The 25,516-nt window shown below is 45.6% G+C and overlaps 1 protein-coding gene across 2 annotated transcripts in view; it reads right to left on the reverse strand.

Annotated features, from left to right (window-relative positions):
- The window catches only part of LOC126291424 (D-erythrulose reductase-like), a 73,964-nt gene that overhangs the window by 24,330 nt on the left and 24,118 nt on the right, over positions 1-25,516 (reverse strand). For both annotated transcript variants that reach the window (XM_049984939.1, XM_049984938.1), the window contains exons 2-4: positions 23,560-23,824; positions 1,234-1,348; positions 937-1,147 (exon numbers count right to left, since the gene is read on the reverse strand). In XM_049984939.1, coding sequence (XP_049840896.1) covers positions 937-1,147; positions 1,234-1,348; positions 23,560-23,824 — 591 coding nt within the window. The remainder of the gene's footprint in view (positions 1-936; positions 1,148-1,233; positions 1,349-23,559; positions 23,825-25,516) is intronic.

Below are 25,516 nucleotides of genomic sequence, written 5' to 3' on the forward strand. Positions count from 1 at the left end.
ATCCTGCAACAAACTGATGTTCGGGATATTGGTCTGTAATTTTGAGGATCTGTTCTTCTACCCTTCTTATATACAGGTGTCACCTGCGCTTTTTTCCAGTCACTCGGGACTTTACATTGGGCAAGTGATTCGCGATAAATGCAAGCTAAGCAAGGAGCGAATGCAGTACAGAGTACTCTCAGTAAAACCGAACTGAAATCCCATCAGGTCCTGGGCCACATACCTACTAAGCAGAGGTGTTTTCCCATTTCATCACTGAAGTAGTATAGGTAACATAGCTACATGCCCTCCCTAACACAAACATAAAGTCACGCCTTTTTTCACTTTTGTGTTGGGGAGATAATTGGACTAGAGCAGTCTGTTCATCAGTGTTACGTATGCTGCTGCGATGGTGTAATGGCTAACTCATCTGCCTTATCAGCAAGGAAAAAAGTAAGCACGAGACCTGTGTTCAAGTGCTGACTGAGGTACAAATTTTAATCCATTTCTTCAGCTTCTATCATTATCATAGATAAAGATGAGAATTGTGTGTCTCAAGGAACATTTAATTATATCAGATTTCCAGTAAAACATTCAGAACTTTTTATGTTTATCGCTTTATAATTCTGTTCATTGATGGTTAAAATAAATAACTGCAAAGAGGTAAAAATGGTCTGAAGGAAAGGTTCTGCTGAAGAATTAATTCAGTTTGTAACTGGCATTAACGAAATACAGAAGCATGACTAATTTAGTGGGATCTTTCCATATTGGCCTCACATTGGAAAACTCATGGCTGAAACCCCCAGCCAGTCGTACTGACTCAGCCTCCTCCCTCCTCCTCATCTTCCCCCCCCCTCCCTCCCCACCCCCACCACATAATGCCCCGAAACAATTTGTTTCATCAATGGGCCGAACAGCCCGGCTACGTTGCCCAATCAGAGTGGAGTGGTCTGGTACCTGCGAGCTTCCCGAGCGGTATCTTGGAGATCATGGCGGCGAGCTTGTCAGGGTCGGGCCAGCCCTTCTTGGTCATGTCGGTCCAGACGACGGTGGGGTTGACGCAGTTGGTCCGGATGTTGTGCGGGCCCAGCTCGAGTGCCATGGCCCGCGACAGCTGGTCCAGCCCGCCCTTGGTGGCTGAGTAGACTGCGTGGTTGGGGATGGCCACCTGCACAGAGCCACAGGCCGGCGCTCAGCTGTGTGCAGGAGGAGAGACTGGGGACCGCGTCAAGGTGGCGCAGCTGGGGCACCTACCATGGCGGTCTGGGAGGACACGTTGACGATGCTGCCGCCCTTCCCGCTCTTGATCATCCCGTCCGAGACCACCTGGCTGATGTTGATCACCGCCTTCAGGTTAACTTCGAAGCTCCTGTAAGCGAGGAAACCTCTCGTTAGGGATCTACAGCACACGTGGTAGAGTTGCGAGACAATGGACATGCTACCACCCAACGGAATAAACAGGCACAGGACTTACAAAAAAGTCGAATGTTCTAAAAATCAACATCTACATCTGACACTGAAAGCTACCGTACGGAACGTGGCGGAGGGTATATACTGTACCACATACCTTTTACTCCACTATTCCGTTGACATCTACCGCTACATCTACAACTACATCTTTTTCAGAATAAAATTCATTCGGAAGCTGCAAATATATTAATATTTCGTTTTACCGGTTCCGACAAATTAATTTGTCATCTTCAGAAGCCTACAAAATTAGGGACTTCATAAATACTATGTAATCAAAAAGTCAGCATAAATCTCAGAACTGAATGAATCACGGAATAATGTAGATAGATACAAATTGACACACATGCTTCGAATGCCATGGGGTTTAATTAGAACAAAAAAAAATACAAAAGTTCAAAAAATATCCGACAGATGGCGCTTCATCTGATCAGAATAGCAATAATTAGCATAACAAAGTAAGACAAAGCAAATATGATGTTCTGTACAGGAAATGCTCAATATGTCCACCGTCATTCCTCGACAATAGCTTTAGTCGAGGAATAATGTTGTGAACAGCACTGTAAAGCATGTCCGGACTTATGGTGAAGCATTGGCGTCGGATGTTGTCTTTCAGCATCCCTAGAGATGTCTGTCGATCACGATACACTTGCGACTTCAGGTAACCCCAAAGTATGACGAAAGTGGCGGCTGAGCACACGATCATCACCAAACGACGCACGAAAAAGATCTTTCACGCGTCATTTTGTGAACTTTGTTTTTTTTTATTTTGGTTCTAATAAAACCCCATGTCATTCTGAGCATGTGTGTCAATTTTTACTTCTCTATATGCATTATTCGGTGGTTTATGAAGTTTTCAAATTCATACTGACTTTTTGATCATCCGGTATTTAGAACTTGCATAAAAATTTATCTGAAAGGTAAGAAATTTATTGCAGAAACTTACTCAGTATTGGTTTAGCATAATGCCGTGATATGTCCAAAAACGTACATATTATATGCGATTACTGCAATTACAGTAAGTGAATCGCATCTACAAACACGGCAAGCTGTTGTGCTAGCAGCGACGAACATATATAAAAGCACATAAAAATTATAACTAAGATATATAAAGAAGGTATATATAATGTATTTGGGAAAAAGCCGTTGCACACAGATCTAATATAGAGAAGTAATGTGATAATTTTCACGTTTTATGAGAGATACTATGCAATCAAGAAAGTGTCTATTTTAATGAAAGTTTATCATTCAACAAATGTTTCGAATTTAAGTGGGACTATTTCTATACTTCAAATTCTTCATTTTATGTTGGGCTGAATCACTTCCTTTATGAGGAATAGTGATGAACAGAACACCGTCAGGGGCTCCTCGCTAAGTATGCATTGCAGAGAATATTTACAGAGCTCGGCAAGCCATATTTCGTGGTCCTTATTGATCTGCCAGGAGACATCTGCTGAACTGAGCCTCAGCGATCGTTCAGTAAGGCGTACTTTGCATGCTGATCTAGGATTTCTTCCCTACAAAATGGCCAAGGTGCAACAGTTGAACGCTAGAGATTATGTACAGCTTTTAAATTCTGCTCGAGAAATGGAGGACATACTTGAGCGAAATGACAACCTTATTTTGCTTATGAGTGATAAAGCTCATGTTCATTTGAACAGCATAATAAATCATTAGAATTATCGTTACTGGGCCAGTGAAAATCCAAAACTACTGCATGAGAGATCATTACATAGTGACAAGGTGACTGTGTGGTGTGTTGTAACCAGTGCAGATGTTATTGGTCCATACTTTTCAAGAGGATAATGAGAACACTGCAACTGTAACATCAGAAAGTTATAGAGAGATGATGACTGAATTATTCGTACCTGAATTAAGAAGTAAACGCATTCCTATCTGGCGAGTTTGTGTTCAGCAGGACGGGGCTGCAGCTCACACAGCAAGAATTTCAATGGAAGCTGTTTGGACTGCTATACGTGGTCACGACATTTCCCAGTTTGGTGGCAGTATTGGCGTCCTCATTCCGCAGACGTGTCCATGTGCGACTGTGTTTCATTGGGTTACCTCAAGTCACATGTGTACGACCATGAACCACGTGCACATGAAGAACTGGAGGAAGCAGTTGGTGTGGAAGTCGTTTAAAGTGACACGGCAATGTTGGGCAGAGTGGAAGTCAACTTCTGAGAGCGCCTTGACAAGTGCATTGCTGACAACGGCTGTCTCCTGGGAGACGATGTTTTCAGGCATTAATTTTGTAAAATGGCAACATCATTTGAGTATATTTCTGTAAATAAATTCTTTTGAAGCACAAGTAACACACACATACATATATAGAGGGTGTTTCAAAAATGACCGGTATATTTGAAACGGCAATACAAACTAAACGAGCAGCGATAGAAATACACCGGTTGTTGCAATATGCTTGGGACAAAAGTACATTTTCAGGCAGACAAACTTTCGAAATTACAGTAGTTACAATTGTCAACAACCGATGGCGCTGCGGTCTGGGAAACTCTATAGTATGATATTTTCCACATATCCAGCATGCGTAGCAATAATATGGCGTAGTCTCTGAATGAAATTACCCGAAACCTTTGACAACGTGTCTGGCGGAATGGCTTCACATGCAGATGAGATGTACTGCTTCAGCTGTTCAATTGTTTCTGGATTCTGGCGGTACACCTGGTCTTTCAAGTGTCCCCACAGAAAGAAGTCACAGGGGTTCATGTCTGGCGAATAGGGAGGCCAATCCACGCCGCCTCCTGTATGTTTCGGATAGCCCAAAGCAATCACACGATCATCGAAATATTCATTCAGCAAATTAAAGACGTCGGTCGTGCGATGTGGCCGGGCACCACCTTGCATAAACCACGAGGTGTTCGCAGTGTCATCTAAGGCAGTTTGTACCGCCACAAATTCACGAAGAATGTCCAGATAGCGTGATGCAGTAATCGTTTCGGATCTGAAAAATGGGCCAATGATTCCTTTGGAAGAAATGGCGACCTAGATCAGTACTTTTTGAGGATGCAGTGATGATGGGACTGCGACATGGGGCTTTTCGGTTCCCCATATGCGCCAGTTCTGTTTATTGACGAAGCCGTCCAGGTAAAAATAAGTTTCGTCAGTAAACCAAATGCTGCCCACATGCATATCGCCGTGATCAATCCTGTGCACTATATCGTTAGCGAACGCCTCTCGTGCAGCAATGGTAGCAGCGCTGAGGGGTTGCCGCATTTGAATTTTGTATGGATAGAGGTGTAAACTCTGGCGCATGAGGCGATACGTGGACGTTGGCGTCATTTGGACCGCAGCTGCAACACAGCGAACGGAAACCCGAGGCCGCTGTTGGATCACCTGCTGCACTAGCTGCGCGTTGCCCTCTGTGGTTGCCGTATGCGGTCGCCCTACCTTTCCGGCACGTTCATCCGTCACGTTCCCAGTCCGTTGAAATTTTTCAAACAGATCATTTATTGTATCGCTTTTCGGTCCTTTGGTTACATTAAACCTCCATTGAAAACTTCGTCTTGTTGCAACAACACTATGTTCTAGGCGGTGGAATTCCAACACCAAAAAAATCCTCTGTTCTAAGGAATAAACCATGTTGTCCACAGCACACTTGCACGTTGTGAACAGCACACGCTTACAGTAGAAAGACGACGTACAGAATGGCGCACCCACAGACTGCGTTGTCTTCTATATCTTTCACATCAATTGCAGCGCCATCTGTTGTTGAAAATTGTAACTACTGTAATTTCGAAAGTTTGTCCGCCTGAAAGTGTACTGTTGTCCCAAGCATATTGCAATAAACGGTGTATTTCTATCGCTGCTCGTTTAGTTTTTATTGCCGATTCAAATATACCGGTCATTTTTGAAACACCCTGTATGTATATACAGGGTGAGTCACCTAACGTTATCGCTGGATATATTTCATAAACCACATCAAATACTGACGAACCGATTCCACAGACCGAACGTGAGGAGAGGGGCTAGTGTAATTGGTTAATACAAACCATAAAAAAATGCACGGAAGTATGTTTTTTAACACAAACCTACGTTTTTTTTTTTAAATGGAACAATGTTCACTTGCTATTGTCGTGAGCATCTATGGAAAGATGTAGAAGGACAGTGAAACTACCACTAGGTACTAAATGGCTGGATGTCCATGACTTCACGTGATGCGGCAACAAAAGTATGTAAGCGAAGATATGGACTGAAAATGCGGAAATCAATTGAGAAAAGCGACATTAACAAAGGGCAGACTATTGTTACTCTGAGACGGTGGACGAGTATCTAAAAAACGGCGAAGCTTGGCGAATGTTCATGTGCTACTGTCGTGAGCATCTATGGAAAGAGGTAGAAGGACAGTGAAACTACCACTAGGTGTTAAATGGTTGGACGTCCATAACTTCACAAAACGTGGCGTTTGGAGGCTTGTCTGCTCAATAGAGTAGGATAGATTGTGAGCTGTGGTATCACTACCAAATACGTACAACGTTAGTGCAGTCAGTCACACGTGTTTCAGAGCACACTGTCGAACATGGAGCTCTGCAGGAAACCATCCCTATACGTTCACATGATGACCCAACGGCATCGCCAGTTACGACTGCAGTGGGCGCGAGACCATCGGGATTCGACCGTCCATCGATGGAAACGCGTCGGCTCTTCAGATGAACCACATTTCCGCTACAATAGCTCGATGGTCTTCTTCACAGACGCCGTCAACGAGGTGAACGGCGGCTCGGAACACGCAGCACGCCATGGACGCAGATTGTTGGCAGCAGTGTAATGCTACGAGAGACATTTGAGGAACATTATAGTGAACTCACGTTGATGTTTCGGCGAACAAATTCGCCTGTGCAAATCCTCCTGAACCCATCTGGGTTGCTTTCGGGTGCCATCACCGGGTACGCAAATCAACGGCCCATTATTTACGCGAGTTACGTGACCTATGGGTAGACATCTAATGCTACATAAATCCACAAATTTACCAACAATCTGTCGGATTCCTGATACGCAGAATCATCAGTGATATTTTTCGTTCCAGAGACATACGAACAAGCTATTAAGCAGATGGTGTTAAATGTTTGGCTCATCAGTGTATTTAAAATATGGGGTCAACTAGGCCAGTGGAATCATACTGCTAATAACGTCAGAGCTCATATCAAGCTATCGTACAGTAACCCCAACATATCTTTGAATCGTAAGCTCTCTAGACGTCAGTACTGTAAGTCTACACATATTACTCAATTATAAAATTGTTCAACATTCAATATAATGAAAAAGTGTAATAGGTAAAGCCTCTACACATATTACTCAATTATAAAATTGTTCAACATTCAATATAATGAAAAAGTGTAATAGGTAAAGCCTACTGTGAGCTTACCCACTTATTTCAGTAATAAAATGAAGTAAATTAAAAATAAAGTTAAATTTTAAGTTTTTAAAAAGATATTGGTTCTGAGACGTTCTTGCGGTCATTTTAGATGAAAGTAATGACAAATAGAAGAAAAAGCTTATGTAGTTAATGAAATAAAAAACAGATAAAATAATTAGGGAAAGAGGCGAAATGGATGGCAATAAAAGACCCAAGCAAGTAATCAGCGCCATCTGTTGGTATAGCCATTAGAATACAGCATAGGCGAGAAGACGGAGGAAATTAACCACCAGAGGGCCTCTCATGCCATGAGATACACCAATCCAAGGAAAGTATAATAAAATATCGAACCCTCATTCAATAATGTTATTATGTTGCTAATGAACTACATTACATATACAGAGAAGGAACAACGAAACACGAGAGTAATATGTACAATGTAAGAAAACTAATCCAATACGTGACATACTCTATACTACGCAACGAAAGGGCAGGATATACACAAGAGAGGTGTTCTATAATTAATCAGGCAATCACTGTAGGTCGTACCACTCGCTGCTTGATTTTTCCCTTACCAGCTGCGCTCGTCTTGTCCGCCTCTCCCCCACCCTCACCTACCTTGGATTCACCACTGACCGTCACCACATCTGGATCCCTCATCTCCGCTCTATCCAATCCAAAGCCCACAACTGCCTCCATTTCCTTAAACTCCTCTCTGGCTGGACATTGGGTTTGAACCCCTCTACCATCCTCCACACCTAAAAATCCGTAATCTGTCCCATCCTCTGTTATGCCAGTCCTGCTTGGATGTCTACCTTCCCCCCCCCCCCACCCCCCACCCCCCAAAATTCTATAATTCCCCCCAGAATATTGAGCACCATGCATTCCACCTCGCCTTCTGTATATGCCTCCTGTCGCCCATGCGGGTCTTCTATGATCTGATTCCTTTCCCCCATCTGCTCCTTTTGCCTGAACATGTCTGTGTCCTCTACACCTCCTGCCGACTTGATCCCCCTCATCCCCTGGTTGCTCCTCCCCAACACCCACCAAAGTTGCACCTTCACCCCCCCTAGCCTCCACCTCGACAACTTTCATCTCCTTACCCAAGGTGGCTCTCGTCAATTCCGCCTCCCAAATGATGTCCTCTCTCCCTCCATTTATCCCTCCGATCAACTATAATCCTCACCTCCTCCTCTGTCCGTCTGTCCTTTTCCTGGGATACCTCTCCCCCCTTCCATTCTTTCTCCCACTTCTTGGCTCCATTCTTTCCCCTCCACTGTCATCCCCACTCCTTTCTCGCGTCCTCTCTGCTCCTCCCTTTTTCTGTTTCCTCTCCCTCCATCGCTTCCCCTCTTCTCCCTCCCCCCTCATCTGTCCACGTCCTCCCTATCCCCATACCCATATGCCTTCGTACTCACTAGTGCAGTGTTTTCCGTGAGTGTTCAGTGTTGTGCGTCCCCTTTATAAAGTGCTGTGAACAGAAACCAGACTGTCGCCATATTTTTCAATTGTTCCTGTCTATTTCGTAAGTGTTTTTAATCAGCATCTCTGACCTATTATTTTCTCTTCAGGACTTTTTCGCCATGACCAGTCTAAAACAGTCACCGTTTTATCACCTTTTAATTGTTATATCTCCTCATTATATTTTTTTTTAACTTTATCTGTTGGCTACAGAGCGGCGTCTTACGGTGCTGCAAGCCCGACCTCCCTCTAGGGGGTCGGGGGGAGGAGGGGAAACAAATCACAATAAGAAAATAATTCATATGTACGATTATGAAATAAAGCAAAGTGGTCATTAGGTACAAAGCCGCGTTGCCCATTGAGTCTTTTGCTGGCTCCTGTTTTTTTGGCTCTGTCAATTTCAAGCTCTTCCAGTAATCTGAAAACATCTGCTTTTTGCGCTCTGTGAAGAATGAGCCTAATTGTGTCAATACTGCCTCTACTATGGCCGGTTTCTGCTAAATTCAACCCAAAGGTAGTTTTGTTACTTGTCTGTCAATGCTCAACTTAAACCTTATATTACAAGAGCGGATGGTCTGGCCAACGTAATACGAGTACTAAACACAAACATTGATCTCCTGTGTACACCACAACCGTCAAATTTGACATATGCGCTTCTCAACCTATGATTTACGTGAAGTTTTAGAGTTTATTAACTTGAAAACCACATCTAAATTTAGATTTGATGAAATTTTTCTCCATTTGTTTGGCCACATTACTGTGAAATTGCAGCGGAATGGTTTTCATCTTTTCCTTATTAGTACTGTTTTATGGCTGAGCCAAGCGTTTGCCCACTACCATTTACAGAATAACCATCGGTTATTGTAAACTGCTTTAAAATACTGAGTTATTTCCGTATTTCATTGTCGGTAAAGGGTGAACGAAAGAGATCTAGAAGGCTGTTTTATATCGTGGACGAAGGAGTGAACTGACGTTGATGATAAATACAGGATATTTCACGAAGATCTGTTTTATTCTATAAGTAAAACGAAATAAAAAGTTCATATAAACATAGGTCCGCAAATGTTTAGTTACGGAGTTTCGGATAGTAAAAGATTTTTCCAGAAATTTAGCAACTTTGCTAATATCAAGGCATCGCAAAACTGTGTGAGGTTAAAGAAAAGCACGATTTCCATCTTTTTTTATTGTTATTGGTTTGGTGAATCCAATAATACATTTCCCAGATGTGTATCTGGAGTAGTTTTCCAGAACATTTAGAGTAGCAAAGAAGTAACTTCGTAAAATTTTTAATTTATTAACTCCTTGGCCCAACTTGTTTTTTTCAATTCTAGACAATTACACAAAGTTTTCCACAGAACGAGGTACTGGCAGAAGTGAAGCTATGAGGACGAGGTGTGAGTCGTGCTTCGGTAGCTCACGTGGTAGAGCACTTGCCCGCAAAAGGCAAATGTCCCGAGTTCGAGTCTCGGTCCGGCACACACAGTTTTAATCTGCCAGGAAGTTTCATATTACCGACACTCCGCTTCACAGTGAAAATCTCACTCTTTTCCACAGACGTTTTACAGAATTTAATTTAGGAAACATGATGATAATAACGTTAACTGAAACTGTATGAATGTGTCAGATAATCTGCTTTTATTAATACCATAGCACACGTGAATTCATTCTAAACTGGAAAAAAACAAAGCTCAGTGTTAAGGAAGTTGTACAGTGTACATACATTTTCACAATAAATGTTCAAAAATGTCTCCACCGAGTTCAATGCATTTAGCTGCACGTGTATGAACAAATTTTGTTGCTCGTATCAGTTTCACAGGGTTGTTCTTAATTTCGCCTATTGCATTCATAATGCTAGCAAGTAATGCCTCGAGTGTATTGACTTTGCCCTCATAAACTATCTCTTTCATCCGTTCCCATACTCAAAAATTCATTGGTGTTAAATCTGGCGATCTGGGTGGCCACAGACGTGTAGCACCACGACCAATTCATTTCTGGGGAAAATGTTCATTTAACTTTGTAGTAACGGCGTTGGTCAAATGTAGAATCGCGCCCTCATGTTGAAAATACATTTGCAATCGCTTAGCAAATGGAACATTTTCGAGCAAGCGGGGCATTTCTTCTTGAAGGAACTGTAAGTACGTCTCGCCAGATAGACATCCTAGGAAAATGAATGGTTCAATAAAGTGTATGTTGATTATGCCACACTACACATATATGCTGTATCGCTGCTGGAAATTGCGTTGCACTGTTGCACTTGGAGTTGCTTCAGACTGTACGTGCTCGTTACATAAATTGTTTATACCATTTCGAGTAAACTGTGCCTCATCAGTAAATAAAATGTACTTTTTTAACTGTCGATTAGTACTTAACCAGTTTCACAACTCCAAGCGAAGGGCAGGATCTCCCGGACGTAAATTATGCACTTTCGTTTATGGTGAGGGTACAGATTATTGTACTTCCTAACCTTAGATTGTGAAATGCCTAACCGTTGAGAGATACGTCGTGTACTGGTACCCAAGCTCCGTTGAACAGCATCCATAATATCCTCATCATAGTCTTCACGTATCGAGCGCTCGTACTAATTATAAACGCTCCCGTAACATTCGAAATACTCTACTAGTGGTTCGCGCATTCGGAGTCCTCCGAGTTGAATAACGTATGCGACATTCGTTAACTGCAGCCGTAGCATATCCATCACATTTGCCATAAATAAATACCATATCGGCGTATTCCTCTGTCGTTAATCTGAAAGGCATCCCTATTTCATAAATAATCTACAAACTAAAACAGTTGCTACGTGGATTCACTTAAATACACTGTTGTTATCATGTTCTTTCACTGAACGTACAGAATAAACTAAATCGTTTCAAGGTTAGGAAACGACTGAAATAACTCACTAACGGTTACCAACAAGTTTCTACATTCTTAACGGAAACTAAACAAATTTACTTATATAATAATCTTTGCTTCTTTCAATGTTCTGGACAGCTACTGCTGATACACGCCTGGGATATGTTTTATTAGATTCACCAGACCAATAACAACAACATAAATGGAAATCGTGCTTTACTTTAATCTCGTACAGTTTTGCGACGGCTTCATATTAGCGAAGTTGCTAAATTCCAGGCCAAATCTTTTATTTGCCGTAACTCCGTAACTGAACATTTGCGGACCTACGTTTATATGAACTTTTTTCTTTAGTTTTACTTGCTGAATAATATATTAAAATATTTGCGTATCTTCGCGAATCACCATTTATATGTGCATGTGGGTTTTTTGAAAATGGAAAGTTTATGTACATTGTTTACGTTTTTAATGGCAAGGCCTAGGTAATTAGTTGACTTGTCGTTTTCTACTTCTGCAGTAAAAGATAGTTTTGGATGCATACTGCCTATTGTTTGGGCAAATGCGTTTACGTCACCCTCTATAAGTAATAAGGAATCGTCGACATATTGTTTATAGTATAAGTTTTTTTCTTTTAGCTGTGGAAACTTGGCAAAAAACTGTCATTAAAAATCATTCAAGAAATATATCAAGGCGCCAGCGCATCTCATGGTTATCTTATCCATAAATTCTAAAAATTAAATTATTCTGTACATTCTGCAGTACTAATCTTATTAAGGGTTATCAGATTACAACTGATAATTTCAATTACTTATTTTATTAGGATATTATTAGGATATTACTGGAGAGATTTTTATCTTCAGAAATGCTATTGTTGCCTTATTTATTATTTGTATATCCTTGATTGCCTTTGCTCTGTAAACAGGTACTAAGCGGGTAAACCGATTTACATTTCTTATTACTTCTACCGCAGTAAAACAATTATTCATAATGCTTACTGGCGTCGGTCATGGTCACATTCTGACCAAAACCTGTACCATTATAAAGACGTGTTTTATAGCAGTTGAGACGGTTTTAATGCATTCTTAGCCAGACAGCTGTTTCTCCAAGAGAAATGTTGTTGCTGTTAAGAAGGTTATTTAGTTTACAACATGATAATTACATGTTGTTGAGGATCCGGCGAATCATGTGTAGATTACGGGATCCGAAACAGAAGACATTTTGGCGAAAATGTTCACATTGGTACCGTGCCTACTTAAGTGTGTTGCTCTCGATTAGTCTCTAAGTCAATAACAAGGGTAAACATCGAAAGATCCGTAGGCATGCGTTTTCAAATATCTTCCCCATCGATTCTCTCACTTTAATCTTACTTAGAAGAGAAGTATATATTCAACAGAACAAGCTGAACTAAACTAGGTCCGAACAGCCCAACGATACCACCAGTCGCCGTCTCATCCTTAGCCCACAGGTGTCGCTGGATGCAGATATGGAGGCGCATGTGGTCAGCACACCGCTCTCCAGCTGTATGTCAGTTTGCGAGACCGGAGCCGCTCCTTCTCGATGAAGTAGCTCCTCTGCCTCACAAGGGCTGAGTGCAGCCCGCTCGCCAGCAGCGCTCGGCAGACCAGAGGGCCACCCATCCAGGTGATAGCCCAGCGCGACACTGCTTAACTTCGGTGATCTGACGGGAACCGTTGTTATCGTTGGCTGCAATGGAATAACGATTTTGCTTATTTAAATGACACCACGTCCGTTTTCAGCTGACACTGAATTTACTTCACTATTGCGATTTCGGCATTTGTACCATTTTCAAGCATCTAGACTATCTGATCAGAAGTGTCTGGACATCCTGTGTATTTCAGAATTGACCACCAGATGTCATGAGAGGCAGACACGCCAGTATAAAAGGAGGTGGTTATTGATGCTTTGACTGTGTTCTCTTCTGACTTGCCTTCCATCTCCCGCCCCATCCACCTCCTGCCTCTTGTGCTCCTGTGACCCCCACTGCTCTTTCTTCTCCTCTCTTTCTCCCTCCTCTCAGGGCCCCTCCCTCTCGGCAAGTCTTTGTGTGTCCTCCATAGCTTACCGTGGTTTCGTTCGGTGTGTTTTTATACTGCTACCAACTTTCAACTTGTGCATGTGACTCCCGTGTCTTTTAAGTACTCCACGACTCGCCAACTGTGTTCTTTTAACTGTATGTCGCCTTTTTTTTAACCATCCCACAATGAACATCACTGTGTTAGTGTATGTTTTAACCCAATTGTCTCCACTTACCATGTTTTATGTCCCCCTTTTCCATCTCTTTGATGGGTAGTTTCCTCTTTTTATTTCATTGCCATGTCACTTAGCTGAAGAATGGCGGATTGTGGCGCTGCCAGCCCTCCCCTGTTCATATGAGGCAGGGGACTGAAATCACAATAAAGAAAAAGAATGCGTTGTCAGTAGAGATGCAGTGAGAACACAGTCGATCGATCAGGACAGCTCAGTGCACTGGTAATTGGATGCCACCTGAGTAATCAATCCGTCAAGGATATTTCAATACTTCTAAAGCTGCCCAAGTCAGCTGTTGGTGTTGTGATCGTGAAGTGGAAACGGCTAAACCGAGATGAGGGAGACCTGATATACTGATGGGCAGAACCGTCTGTCATCGTGGTGGGTGGCTGTGTAAAGTCGCACGAAATCGGTGGAAGGAATCCCTCATGAGTACCAAACTTCTACGAGCAGTCCAGGTAACACAATGACAGAAAGTTAAAAATCAGCTACAACAGTCGAGCAGTTCCTCATAAGTCAAACATTTCTGCAGCGATACTGGAGCTGCCACTGGGCAGTGGATGACTGGAAACGAGTTATTTCAAGCCGTATGCTACACCTTGTGACAATCCGATGGAAGGGTTTGGATTTGGTGATTGTGTAGAGAACACTACCAGTCATCTTTTGTAATGCCAACAGTGGAGTAAGGATGTGATGGTGTTTCGGTATGGGGACCTTTTCGTGCTTAGGGTGCGGTCCCCTAACTGCGCCCAAGTAAACGCTAAATGCGGAAGCATATGAACGCATTTAACGGGACTGTGTGCTGCGTGTACTAGGGGAACCGTTTGGTGACGGCGATTGTTAGTGTCAACATGCCTGCGATTAGCAGCATCTGCGATGCTACAGCTTGTGGGCAATAACAATCCAGAAATGGACTGGCCTGTCCAGAGTCTTCAGTCTGCAGAGAGGTAGAACGTCGACTCAGATCAAGACCCTAGCGTCTAACTTAACTATCTCCTCTGGTTTCGGCTCTTGCGGAAGAATGGGCTGCCATCTCTCCACAGAGACTCAGACACCTCACTGAAATAGCTGTCCACCCTGATAGTTCAATGGTCAGCTGGCCAGAATGCCGTGCAAAGGGGCCCGGGTTCGATTCTGGGCTGGATCGGAGATTTACTCCGCTTAGGGACTGTGTATTGTGTTGTCTTCATCATCATCTTATCCCCATCGACTCGCAAAAGTGACGTCAACTAAAAAGACTTGCACTAGGCGATCAGCGTACCCGATGCGAGGCCCCAGCCACGCCACTTTTCATTTCACTCAAATCACTCCCACCACACTTGAGGCCGTTACGAAGGCAGAAAGTTAATACAACCCACATCAGTATCTACTACCAGATATGCAGATACTTCTGGTGAGATAGTGCATAAAGTGTGATGCAATATATTGACGAACACACAATATCAGGTTAAGATCAGGGGGAGTGAAGTGGCCACTCCAGGAAAAATAGAATTTTCGGCAACTCACGGTTGTTGTCAGATGTTTGCCACTTGTACGTTTTAAATCTGCATACAATTAGGTATCACACCGAGTATTTTTGATAGAAAATGAATCGGGCGTGCGGCACTGGTGGCCAGGATGCCCCTCCTGGTGAAGTTCGGCCACCACGTTGCAAGACTTATTACAGGGACGCCACCTTGGGCGGTTTGCGCGTCGCTGATGATGAAATGACAATGAGAGCAACACAATACCCAGTCCACGAGCAGAGGACATCTGCAACCTGGCCAGGAGTCGAACCCAGGCCCATTCAATGGTAGGCAAACACGTTACCACTCAGCTAAGCAGGCGATCATTTAAAACAGGAACAATTACCTACCGAAACAATACACATTTTTCTGAAGGCTTACACTTTGATCAGTTTCCCCACCCTATCGAGGTAATGGCAAGTGCCAGTGAAACACGATCCCATATTTGTTGTTCTGATTTCCGGACATATTGTCTACGCATTTTAATGCCCTATTCCCCGAAACAATGAGAAGCAGCTGCAGTAGACCGTTTTCAGTCGAATTTTTGTATCAGACCGAATATACGAACAGATTTTAGACAATATAAATTAATGATTTGAAATTCATCACAAAGGGGCAGAATGGCAGATGACAGCCTTACACACGAGAGAAGTCGATCTGATCTGGAGTATTAAGCGTGATGTGGGGAAGTAGCTAACTGTTAATGGGGGATATTTTCCGATCTGACGCCATGTCGGCATTAGTGGTTCACAAATGAGAGTATGGAAACGAAAAAAAGCAACTACATCTGTAACGAAAAGGCGTTGTTTGAACAGTGATGTTGTAAAAAAACTATATCTACTTATCAGTGAGGTATATCTTACCAGCCCAATGACTGTTTTTACACTCCAAGGAAAATAAAAAAGAAAACAACGCACCACGTAAGAATTATACGAACAGAAAGGAAATCTGTAGATGAGAAGTATTATGTGAATTGAAGGGTCAGGGAAGAGAAGTAGAAGGAATGGGAAGGAACTCATATCAGCTGCATTAGAACTTTATGCAGAATTAGCGGCGACGAGTGAAAATGTGTACTGGCCCTGGATCCGAATCCCGGACCTCCTACACAGCGGGCAGATGCGTTAACCGCAGTGCCACCTGGACACAATGTTCGTCACGAATCCACGGACTATTTAGGCATGGCCACCGACTGACGTTCACTCCCATTTAGGTCCACCTATCCTCAAACCCCATCCACGCTCCCCATGCTCACTACTTCTAGATTCCCGCTGCAGACCGAACGATATTGTGTATCTGCACTCTAGCTCGTGGATTTATTCCCCATCGAGGCGAATCAGTAGTATGAATGCGTTATGTCTGTCCTCTTGGACGTGTCACGTGAAATACATGTAGAGGCAAACAAGTGATTAGAGTTTCAGAAAAAATGGATCTCGAACTAACTGTGTGGCATTGCCTGCTGCAAACGTTCTCAGCTTGGAAGAGGTCCGCAACCAGTGGTTCCTTCGTATCAACCCCTCCGAGACTCAGGCGATCATCATAGGCCTTCACCACCAGCTCCTTCCGCCTCCGTGATTTCTGCCTCACCATTTATGGCCGTCCTATCCACCTCTCTCCTACCCTCAAATACCTTGGCATCACCCTCGACCGCCACCTCACCTGGACTCCCCACCTCCTTACCATCCAAAACAAAGCTCACAACCACCTCCGCCTCCTGAAACTCCGGCCGGACGTGGGGTCTGCATCCTTCCACCATCCTTCACACCTACAAATGCTTCATCTGCCCCATTCTCTGTTATGCCAGCATAGCTTGGATTTCCGCCCCTCCCCGGTTCTATAAATTCCTCCAAATCCTCGAACGATATGCGTCCCGCCTCGCCGTGCCCCACGCACATCCTCTAAGACCTCATCCCCTTCCCCCACCTTCTCCTTTTCCTTGAACATATCCGTACACTATATATTCTGTGCTGCCTTGATCCCCCTCACCCCCTGGTGTCTCCCTTCCTCCCCCCCCCCAACCCATTTCCCCGCCTTTACTGTTGTGTCCCACTCTCTCTCCATCTCCACACCCTCCACCTCCTTTCCCAACCCAACTTCCACCATCTACCCATCCCGGATGATGAGCTTCGCCCTGACATCTACCCTTCCTACCAACTCTAATTCCATCTTCTTGCCTCCTCCTCAGGGCTCCCTCTCCTCCCCCTCCCTCCCTGGCTTCCCGCTCCTACTCCTTTCAGTGTCTCTGCATTCCGTCCTGCCCTGTCTGCCCTCTTCATCTCCTGCCCCACATGTCTCCTGCCTCTTAGTGTACCCACTGACGCCCCTACTCTCTTCATCACGCCACCTCCCCTGCTGCCCCTTGCTCTCCCCTCCTTTTCCATACTCTCTGACATATCCCTCAGCAGGTACCACCTGGCAGTTTTATTCTTCATCGTGTGTGCTCCAAGTGGATTTTAACTGTGTTTTTTGGACTGTTTTTAATAGTGTGGCAGACTTTTAACCTGTGCATGTGCATCAGTGTCTTATTCGTGTTTTAAAAATCGCCAACAGCGTTTTTTTTAACTTTCTGGTGACTTTTTTAATTGTTCTCCATGAACGTCTGCATGCCAGTGTATTTTTACCTCCATTTTTTCCCTGTACTCTGTTTTAAGTTCCCCTTTTTTATCGCCTTATATATGTAACATTTTATTCTTGTTTTAGTTGTCATGTCACTCTGCTGAAGAGCGGTGGATTGTGCCGCTGACAGCCCTCCCCTGCACCATAGGGGCAGGGGAATGAAATCACAATAAAGAAAAAAAAAGAAGAGGTCTGCCGGCCTTCTCAGGCAAGTAAGGATTTGCCAAGAATGAAGACACGCAGGAGAAACTTTTCAGCTGCGCGGACAGGCGTTATTTTGCTGAAATGTAAGACCAGGTTGGCTTTCCATGAAGGGAAAGAAAACAGAGCGTAGCATACCGTCTACATTCTGCTGTGCTGCAAGTGTGCCGTGTATGACAGCCAAAGGGATCCTGCTATGAAACGAGGTGGCAACCCAGATCATCACTCCTCGTTGTTGGGACGTACTGCAGGCTACAGTCAAGTCGGTACGCCACCGCCATCTGTGGTGTCTTCCCTGGTCATCGGGGCTCAGTCCGAAGCGGGACTCATCACTCTACCCCAGTTAATGAGATTCCAGGCTGAATACGTACCCAGAGAACTGTGGGATACCAACCAGAATGTCTCCCACCATATTGGTCCGATATCCAGGGGGGACTGTGTGTGTTTGTGTTGTCCCCATCAGCCGGTCCCAGTGGCCGAGCGGTTCTAGGCGCTTCAGTCTGGAACCGCGCGACCGCTAGGTCGCAGGTTCGAATCCTGCCTTGGGCATGGATGTTTGTGATGTCCTTATGTTAGTTAGGTTTATGTAGTTCTAAGTTCTAGGGGACTGATGACCTCAGATGTCCCATGGTGCTCAGAGCCATTTCAACCATTTTGTTCTCCCCATCATTTCATCGTCATTCGGGAAAGTGGCGAGACTTCACAGTGACAAGCTAGAAGTTTCAACTGGCGCTGATAACCACACAGTTCAACGCCCCACAAACCAAATATCGTCATCATCAAAGTGTATAAGTGTGTCGAATAATATGAATAAACAGTCAAAACATAGCTGACCTAAAGCATTCGTTTTATACTTGTTGGTGAGAAAGGGTCTGGAAGCTTGTACAATGTGCTGAGAAGTACCAGTTATGGAAGAAACTTTATGCGTTGCGCCGTTTTCGAGTTGAGTAGCACTGCAGGTAGCCAGTGAGGCCGTTGCGCCCGCAAACTCAATTGGCCCACAAGATACATTCAGTGTCACCTGTTGTGACAGTGTAGTTGATAGCACTCGAGACTGCTCAGCCTTTGGCTCGGGTTGGATCTTTTCCACTGAACTATGTCCCATTTTTGCATCGATCTTTTGTTCGGTTTCAGTTATACCAACTAGAGAACACATTTGGCGGTACTATCTCTGAAGGGGCGCTTGAATTTGCATGCACAACGGCTCAGTTGGCTAACTTCAGTACAAATTAACTCAGAAAGAATGCAACAATTATTTCTAAGCGCTGCCTACCCCCTGATACCCTTACAAGTTTTTCAGATTGGTTCTGCCCACCCTGTGCAAGCAGCACACACTGCTGTAACAGTGAGAAGAAGGAACCAGCTGAAAATTCGTCCTGTCAATGGCAAGAAAAGGTGAATATGACAGAAAAGTGGAGTACCGGCTGCCTGAAACCTCATCCCATTTCTTCACAAAAAATTTTGAGCAGTAAACATATTCACGCTTTTTTGCGCTGAAAGAGACGCTGACGGCGGAAGAAAGAGCAGACAGTGCCAGTGAGAAAGAAGCAGAGAGGAGACAGTGAAGGATAGGAGAGAAAGTGGCAGTGGAAGAGAAACAGATGGATGAAGACAACAGCAGTGGAAGAGGGAGGAGATAATGATGGTTAGTGAGAGGCATGGCAGTAAAGGAGAATGATAGATGGATGGAGGCAGGAGCAGTGGGAGCAAAAAATAAAGATCAGCATAAACAAAAAAGATACCATAGGTAAGCTTGGGAGTCGTGGGCGCCCCCACACTGGTGAACACGAACAGCAAAGCACTATTTCGTCTACCCTCTATACCTGTTTCCTGGTCTAGGGCTCAAAACCCAGAGCGAAACATCGTGAAGGACGTGTGTGGAGAGCAGACAATGATGGCTGAAGCGGAAGACAGCAGAGTGTAAGCGAGGAAGAAAGAGCCAGTGGCAATGGGACAGAAAAGTAATGGGGCAAAGACAATGGCTGTGGTGCAGAGAGACAGTGAAACTAATAGAAAAGGAGACAATACTAAGAAGAGTGACAACAAGGGATGAAGGCAGTGACAGTGTGACAGACAGACGAGAAAAAATGGAAACAGTGGGAGAGAGACAGATGTGGGCAGTGGTAGCAGGAAGGAAATACTAGGTATGAAGGCTTCACTACAAAAACATGCGAATACGTTCACGTGGCAAAATATTTGGTGAGGAAGGCAGAATGAAGGTTCAGGAAGCTGATTCTCTACTTTTTCGTCAGATTCTTTTAAAGAGGAGAGTGTTTGCTATTTTTGTGCACCGACACAAGGTTCAATAACAAATAATGGTAAGTAAGGACACGTTAATTATCTCGCTGATAAAGATAACGAGAAAGCTAATGACTACAGCAAAAATCCAATGGAAGCACAGAAAAGTCAGTGGAATTATGGTCTTATTTCGTGTCTAATATGCGTTGTAGCAATAAGTAAAATGCAACGACAGATAGTTCCCATTTAAGGGCGACGGCCATTTTGGCTACTGGCAGTTTGCTAAGAGCAGTCAGTGAAGAAGAATGGGCGCAGCAGCGGCAGCTTAACTGACTGAAATTTTCCAGCCAGCACTCTGACAGACATGAGAAGTTTACTACAGAAAATCTGAAACTTAAGAAAGTTTCGACTGATACCATGGTCAACTTTAAACAGAATTCTTCATTTGTGTCACCATTTGTCCCCAGTTGCTTTATAATTATTGAAGGTATTTTAATTGCGTCTTTGCAACTACAAGGAAATACGTGCTTTGGTGAACAAATAGGTTCCGTATCACTGGTATAAAACATCATCTATGTTTTAAAAACAGTTCGATGCCCAAAAAATGTGCAAGCAGAAGGCTATTCCTGGTAAGAGCAGAAACCAGGCTTGAAACTGTGCAATTAAAATCAACATGGTTTCTAACGGACAGGTTTCGATTTAGAAGTAAAGACAATTTGTAAATACCTTTCATAACATACCATGGCTATTTTTTTTTATTTCAATAATGCAAATTTTTCGAGTGACAAACACACATTTTCTTGCAGTTGCAAAGATGGAATTAAAATACCTTCAATAACTAAACAGAATAGCGTTTGGACTTGTGAATTTTAAGACAGGTAACTTCAGGAACTGTAAATGGCATTTCGTTTGTATTTGTGACTTCTTCATTTAGGTTTATTAGCAACATGTGTGAACATATGGACACATAACTTCGTGAAATTAAACTCTGAACAGTATTATTGTGTCGTGAACTTTAGCAGTCTAGCTACACGAAAGCACCAAATAAACTGGTAAAGGCGTGCATCTTCAAATACAGAGATACGGCAGAATACGACGCTGCAGTCGGGAACGCCTGTATAAGACAATAAGTGTCTGTTGTTAGGTCGGTTACAGCTGCTATAGTGGCAGGTTATCAATATTAAAGTGAGTTTGAACGTGGTGTTGTAGTCGGTGAACGAGCGATGGGACACAGCATCTCCGAGAGAGCGATGATGTGGAGATTTTCCCGTACGACCATTTTCCCGAGTGTACCGTGTATATCATGAATCCGGTAAAACATCAAATCTCCGACATCGCTGCGGCCGGAAAAAGACCCTTCAAGAACGGGACAAACGATGACTGAATAGAACCATTCAATGTGACAGAAGTGCAACCCTTCCACAAACTGCGGCAGATTTCAATTTTACGCTGTCAGGCAGCGTCGCGTGCGAACATTCAAAGAAACATAATCTATATGGAATTTCGGAGCCGAAGGCCCACTCGTGTACCCTTGATGACTGCACGACACAAAGCTTTACACCTCGCTTGGGTCCGTCAACGCCGACATTGGACTGTTGATGATTGGATACATGTTGCCTGGTCGGACGAGTCTCGTTCAAATTGCATCGAGTGGATGAAAGTGTACGGTAATGGAGACAGCGTCATGAATCAATGGACCCAGCATGTCGGCAGGGGACTGTTCAAGCCGGTGCACGCCCTGAAATGGTGTGGAGCATGTGTAGTTGGAGTGATATGGGACCTGTGATACATCTAGATACGACTTTGACAGGTAACATGCCATTGTGCACTCCGATGGACTTGGGCAATTCCAGCAAGACAATGTGACACCACACACGTCCAGAATTGCTGCAGAGTAGCTCCAGGAACACTCATCTGAGTTTAAACACTTCCGCTGGCCACCAGACTCCCCAGACATGATTGAGGGTATCTGGGATGCCTTGCAACGTGCTGTTCAGTAGAGATCTCTACCCCCTTTTACTCTTACGGATTTATAGACAGACCTGCAGCACTACGTCAGACATTAGTGGAGTAGATGACACATCGCGCTGCAGCACTTCTGCGTGCTCGCTAGAGCCCTACACGATATTATTCATGTGTAACAGTTTCTTTGGCTCTTCAGTGTATCCTACTGGGCATTAAAATTGCTACAGCAAGAATAAATGCAGACGATAAGCGGGTGTTCATTGGACAATACTACAACTGACATGTGATTACATTTTCACGCAAATTTCAGTAAATTGATCGTGAGAAAACAGTACCCAGAACAACCACCTCTGGCCGTAATAACGGCCTCGATAGGCCTGGGCATTGAGTCAAACAGAACTTGGATTAAGTGTACAGGTACAGCTATCTATGCAGCCTCAACACAATACCACAGTTGATCAAGAGTAGTGACGGGCGTATTGTGACGAGCCAGTTGCTCACCGACAATTGGGCAGACGTTTTCACTTGGTGAGAGATCTGGAGAATGTGCTGGCCAGGGCAGCAGTTGATCATTTTCTGTATCCAGAAAGGCCCGTACAGGACCTGGAACATGCGGTCGTGCATTATCTTGCTCAAATGTAGGGTTTCGCAGGGATCGAATGAAGGGTAGAGCCACGAGTCGTAACACATCTGAAATGTAACGTCCACTGTTCAAACTGCCGTCAATGCGAACAAGAGGTGACCGAGACGTGTAACCAATGGGACCCCATGCCATCACGCCGGGTGATACGCTAGTATGGTGATGACGAATACAAGCTTCCAAAGTGCGTTCACTGCGATGTCGCCAAACACGGATGCGACCACCATGATGCTGTAAACAGAACCTGGATTCATCCGAAAAAATAACGTTTTGCCATTCGTGCAGCGATGTTCATCGTCGAGTACACCGTCACAGGCGCACCAGTCTGTGATGCAGCGTCAAGGGTAACCACAGCCATGGTCTCCGAGCTGATAATCCATGCTGCTGCAAACGTTGTCGAACTGTTCGTGCAGATGGTTGTTGTTTTGCAAACGTCCCCATCTGTTGACTCAGGGATCGAGACTTGGCTGCACGATCCGTTACAGCCATGCAGATAAGATGACTGTCATCTCGACTGCTTGTGATACGAGGCCGTTGCGATCCATCACGGCATTCCGTATTATCCTCCTGAACCCATCGATTCCGAATTCTGCTAACAGTCAATGGATCTCGACCAACGCGAGGAGCAATATCGCGATACGATAAACCGCAATCGCGATAGCCTACAGTCCGACCTTTATCAAAGACGGAAACGTGATGGTACGCATTTCTCCTCCTTACACGAGGGATCACAACAACGTTTCACGAGGCAACGCCGGTCAGCTGCTGTTTGTGTATGAGAAATCAGTTCGAAACTTTCCTTATGGTAGCATGTTGTTGGTGTCGCCACCGCCGCTCTGGAAAGCTACTCATTTGTGTATCACGGCATCCTCTTCCTGTCGGTTAAATTTCGCGTCTGTAGCGTGTCATCTTCGTGGTGTAGCAATTTTAATGGCGAGTAGTGTAGCTGGCACACGGCCGGCATACACTGAGTGGCTGTGTGTCAGAGGCGAGCGCCCTACTTGTCCACGTCGTCCTTGGTGGCGCTGGAGAAGTGGCCGAGGCAGGCGATGCCCGCGTTGTTGACGAGCCCGTCGAAGGGCGGCTGCCCGGCCAGCAGCTGCCTGGTGCGCGCCCAGTCCGCCACGTCCACACACAGGGGGGTGATGGAGAAGCCCTCTGCCCTGGCCTCGGCGACCAGCGTGTCCAGGTGGTGCTGGGTGCGGGACAGCGCCACCACCTGCGCGCCGCACCGAGCCAGAGACAGCGACACCTCCCGGCCGATTCCTACAAGGCACACAGGCATTGGCCCATCACAGGTAAACAGTAATGAGAGTGCCAGATATGAAATCCAAAAAACAATAATTGTCCACAAACAAGTGTTACCACGGTCTGAAGCCGGCCGGAGCGGCTCAGCGGCTCTAGGCGCTACAGTCTGGAACCGAGCGACTGCTAAGGTCTTCAAGTTCGAATACTGCCTCAGACACGGATGTGTGTGATGTCCTTAGGTTAGTTAGCTTTAAGTAGTTCTAAGTTCTAGGGAACTGATGACCTCAGCAGTTAAGTCCCATAGTGCTCAGAGCCATTTCAACCATTTGAACTATGGTCTGAGAAAACATCTTAAGTCTATAAGCGTTTTGGAGAAGGAGATATTATCGTCACCTTTGACGTGGCGTTATCATTCCGTGCGGTGCAGGAGCAGCACCAAGCGGGCGCGGACCACTAACGGAACGGCAAACGCTGGTCCGGCCCCAGAGAGCTGCCACGACCACAGATGGTGGACGAGCCAGGCGCGGACGACCGTCAGAGTACCAGGGAAGTGCCAACACCTCAGGAGGAGCGCCAAGCGGGCGTGGACCACGAACGGAACGCCAAACGGTGGTCCGGCCCCAGGCAGCTGCCACGATCACAGATGGTGGACAAGCCGGGCGCGGACGACCGTCAGAGTACCAGGGAAGTGCCAACACCTCAGGAGGAGCGCCAAGCGGGCCCGGACCACTAACGGAACGCCAAACGCTGGTCCGGCCCAGGCAGCTGCCACGACCACAAATGGTGGACGAGCTGGGCGCGGACGACCGTCAGAGAACCAGGGAAGTGCCAACACCTCAGGAAGAGCGCCAAGCGGGCGCGGACCACTAACGGAACGCCAAACGCTTGTCCGGCCCCAGACAGCTGCCACGACCACAGATGGTGGACGAGCCGGGCGCGGACGACCGTCAGAGTACCAGGGAAGTGCCAACACCTCAGGAGGAGCACCAAGCGGGCGCGGACCACTATCGGAACGGCAAACGCTGGTCCAGCCCCAGAGAGCTGCCACGACCACAGATGGTGGACGAGCCAGGCGCGGACGACCGTCAGAGTACCAGGGAAGTGCCAACACCTCAGGAGGAGCGCCAAGCGGGCGTGGACCACGAACGGAACGCCAAACGGTGGTCCGGCCCCAGGCAGCTGCCACGATCACAGATGGTGGACAAGCCGGGCGCGGACGACCGTCAGAGTACCAGGGAAGTGCCAACACCTCAGGAGGAGCGCCAAGCGGGCCCGGACCACTAACGGAACGCCAAACGCTGGTCCGGCCCAGGCAGCTGCCACGACCACAAATGGTGGACGAGCTGGGCGCGGACGACCGTCAGAGAACCAGGGAAGTGCCAACACCTCAGGAAGAGCGCCAAGCGGGCGCGGACCACTAACGGAACGCCAAACGCTTGTCCGGCCCCAGACAGCTGCCACGATCACAGATGGTGGACGAGCCGGGCGCGGACGACCGTCAGAGTACCAGGGAAGTGCCAACACCTCAGGAGGAGCGCCAAGCGGACGCGGACCACAAACGGAACGCCAAACGCTGGTCCGGCCCCAGGCAGCTGCCACAACCACAGATGGTGGACGAGCCGGGCGCGGACGACCGTCAGAGTACCAGCGAAGTGCCAACACCTCAGGAAGAGCGCCAAGCGGGCGGGAACCACTAACGGAACGCCAAAC

Source organism: Schistocerca gregaria, chromosome 9, assembly GCF_023897955.1.
Source record: "Schistocerca gregaria isolate iqSchGreg1 chromosome 9, iqSchGreg1.2, whole genome shotgun sequence".
Lineage (NCBI taxonomy): Eukaryota > Metazoa > Arthropoda > Insecta > Orthoptera > Acrididae > Schistocerca > Schistocerca gregaria.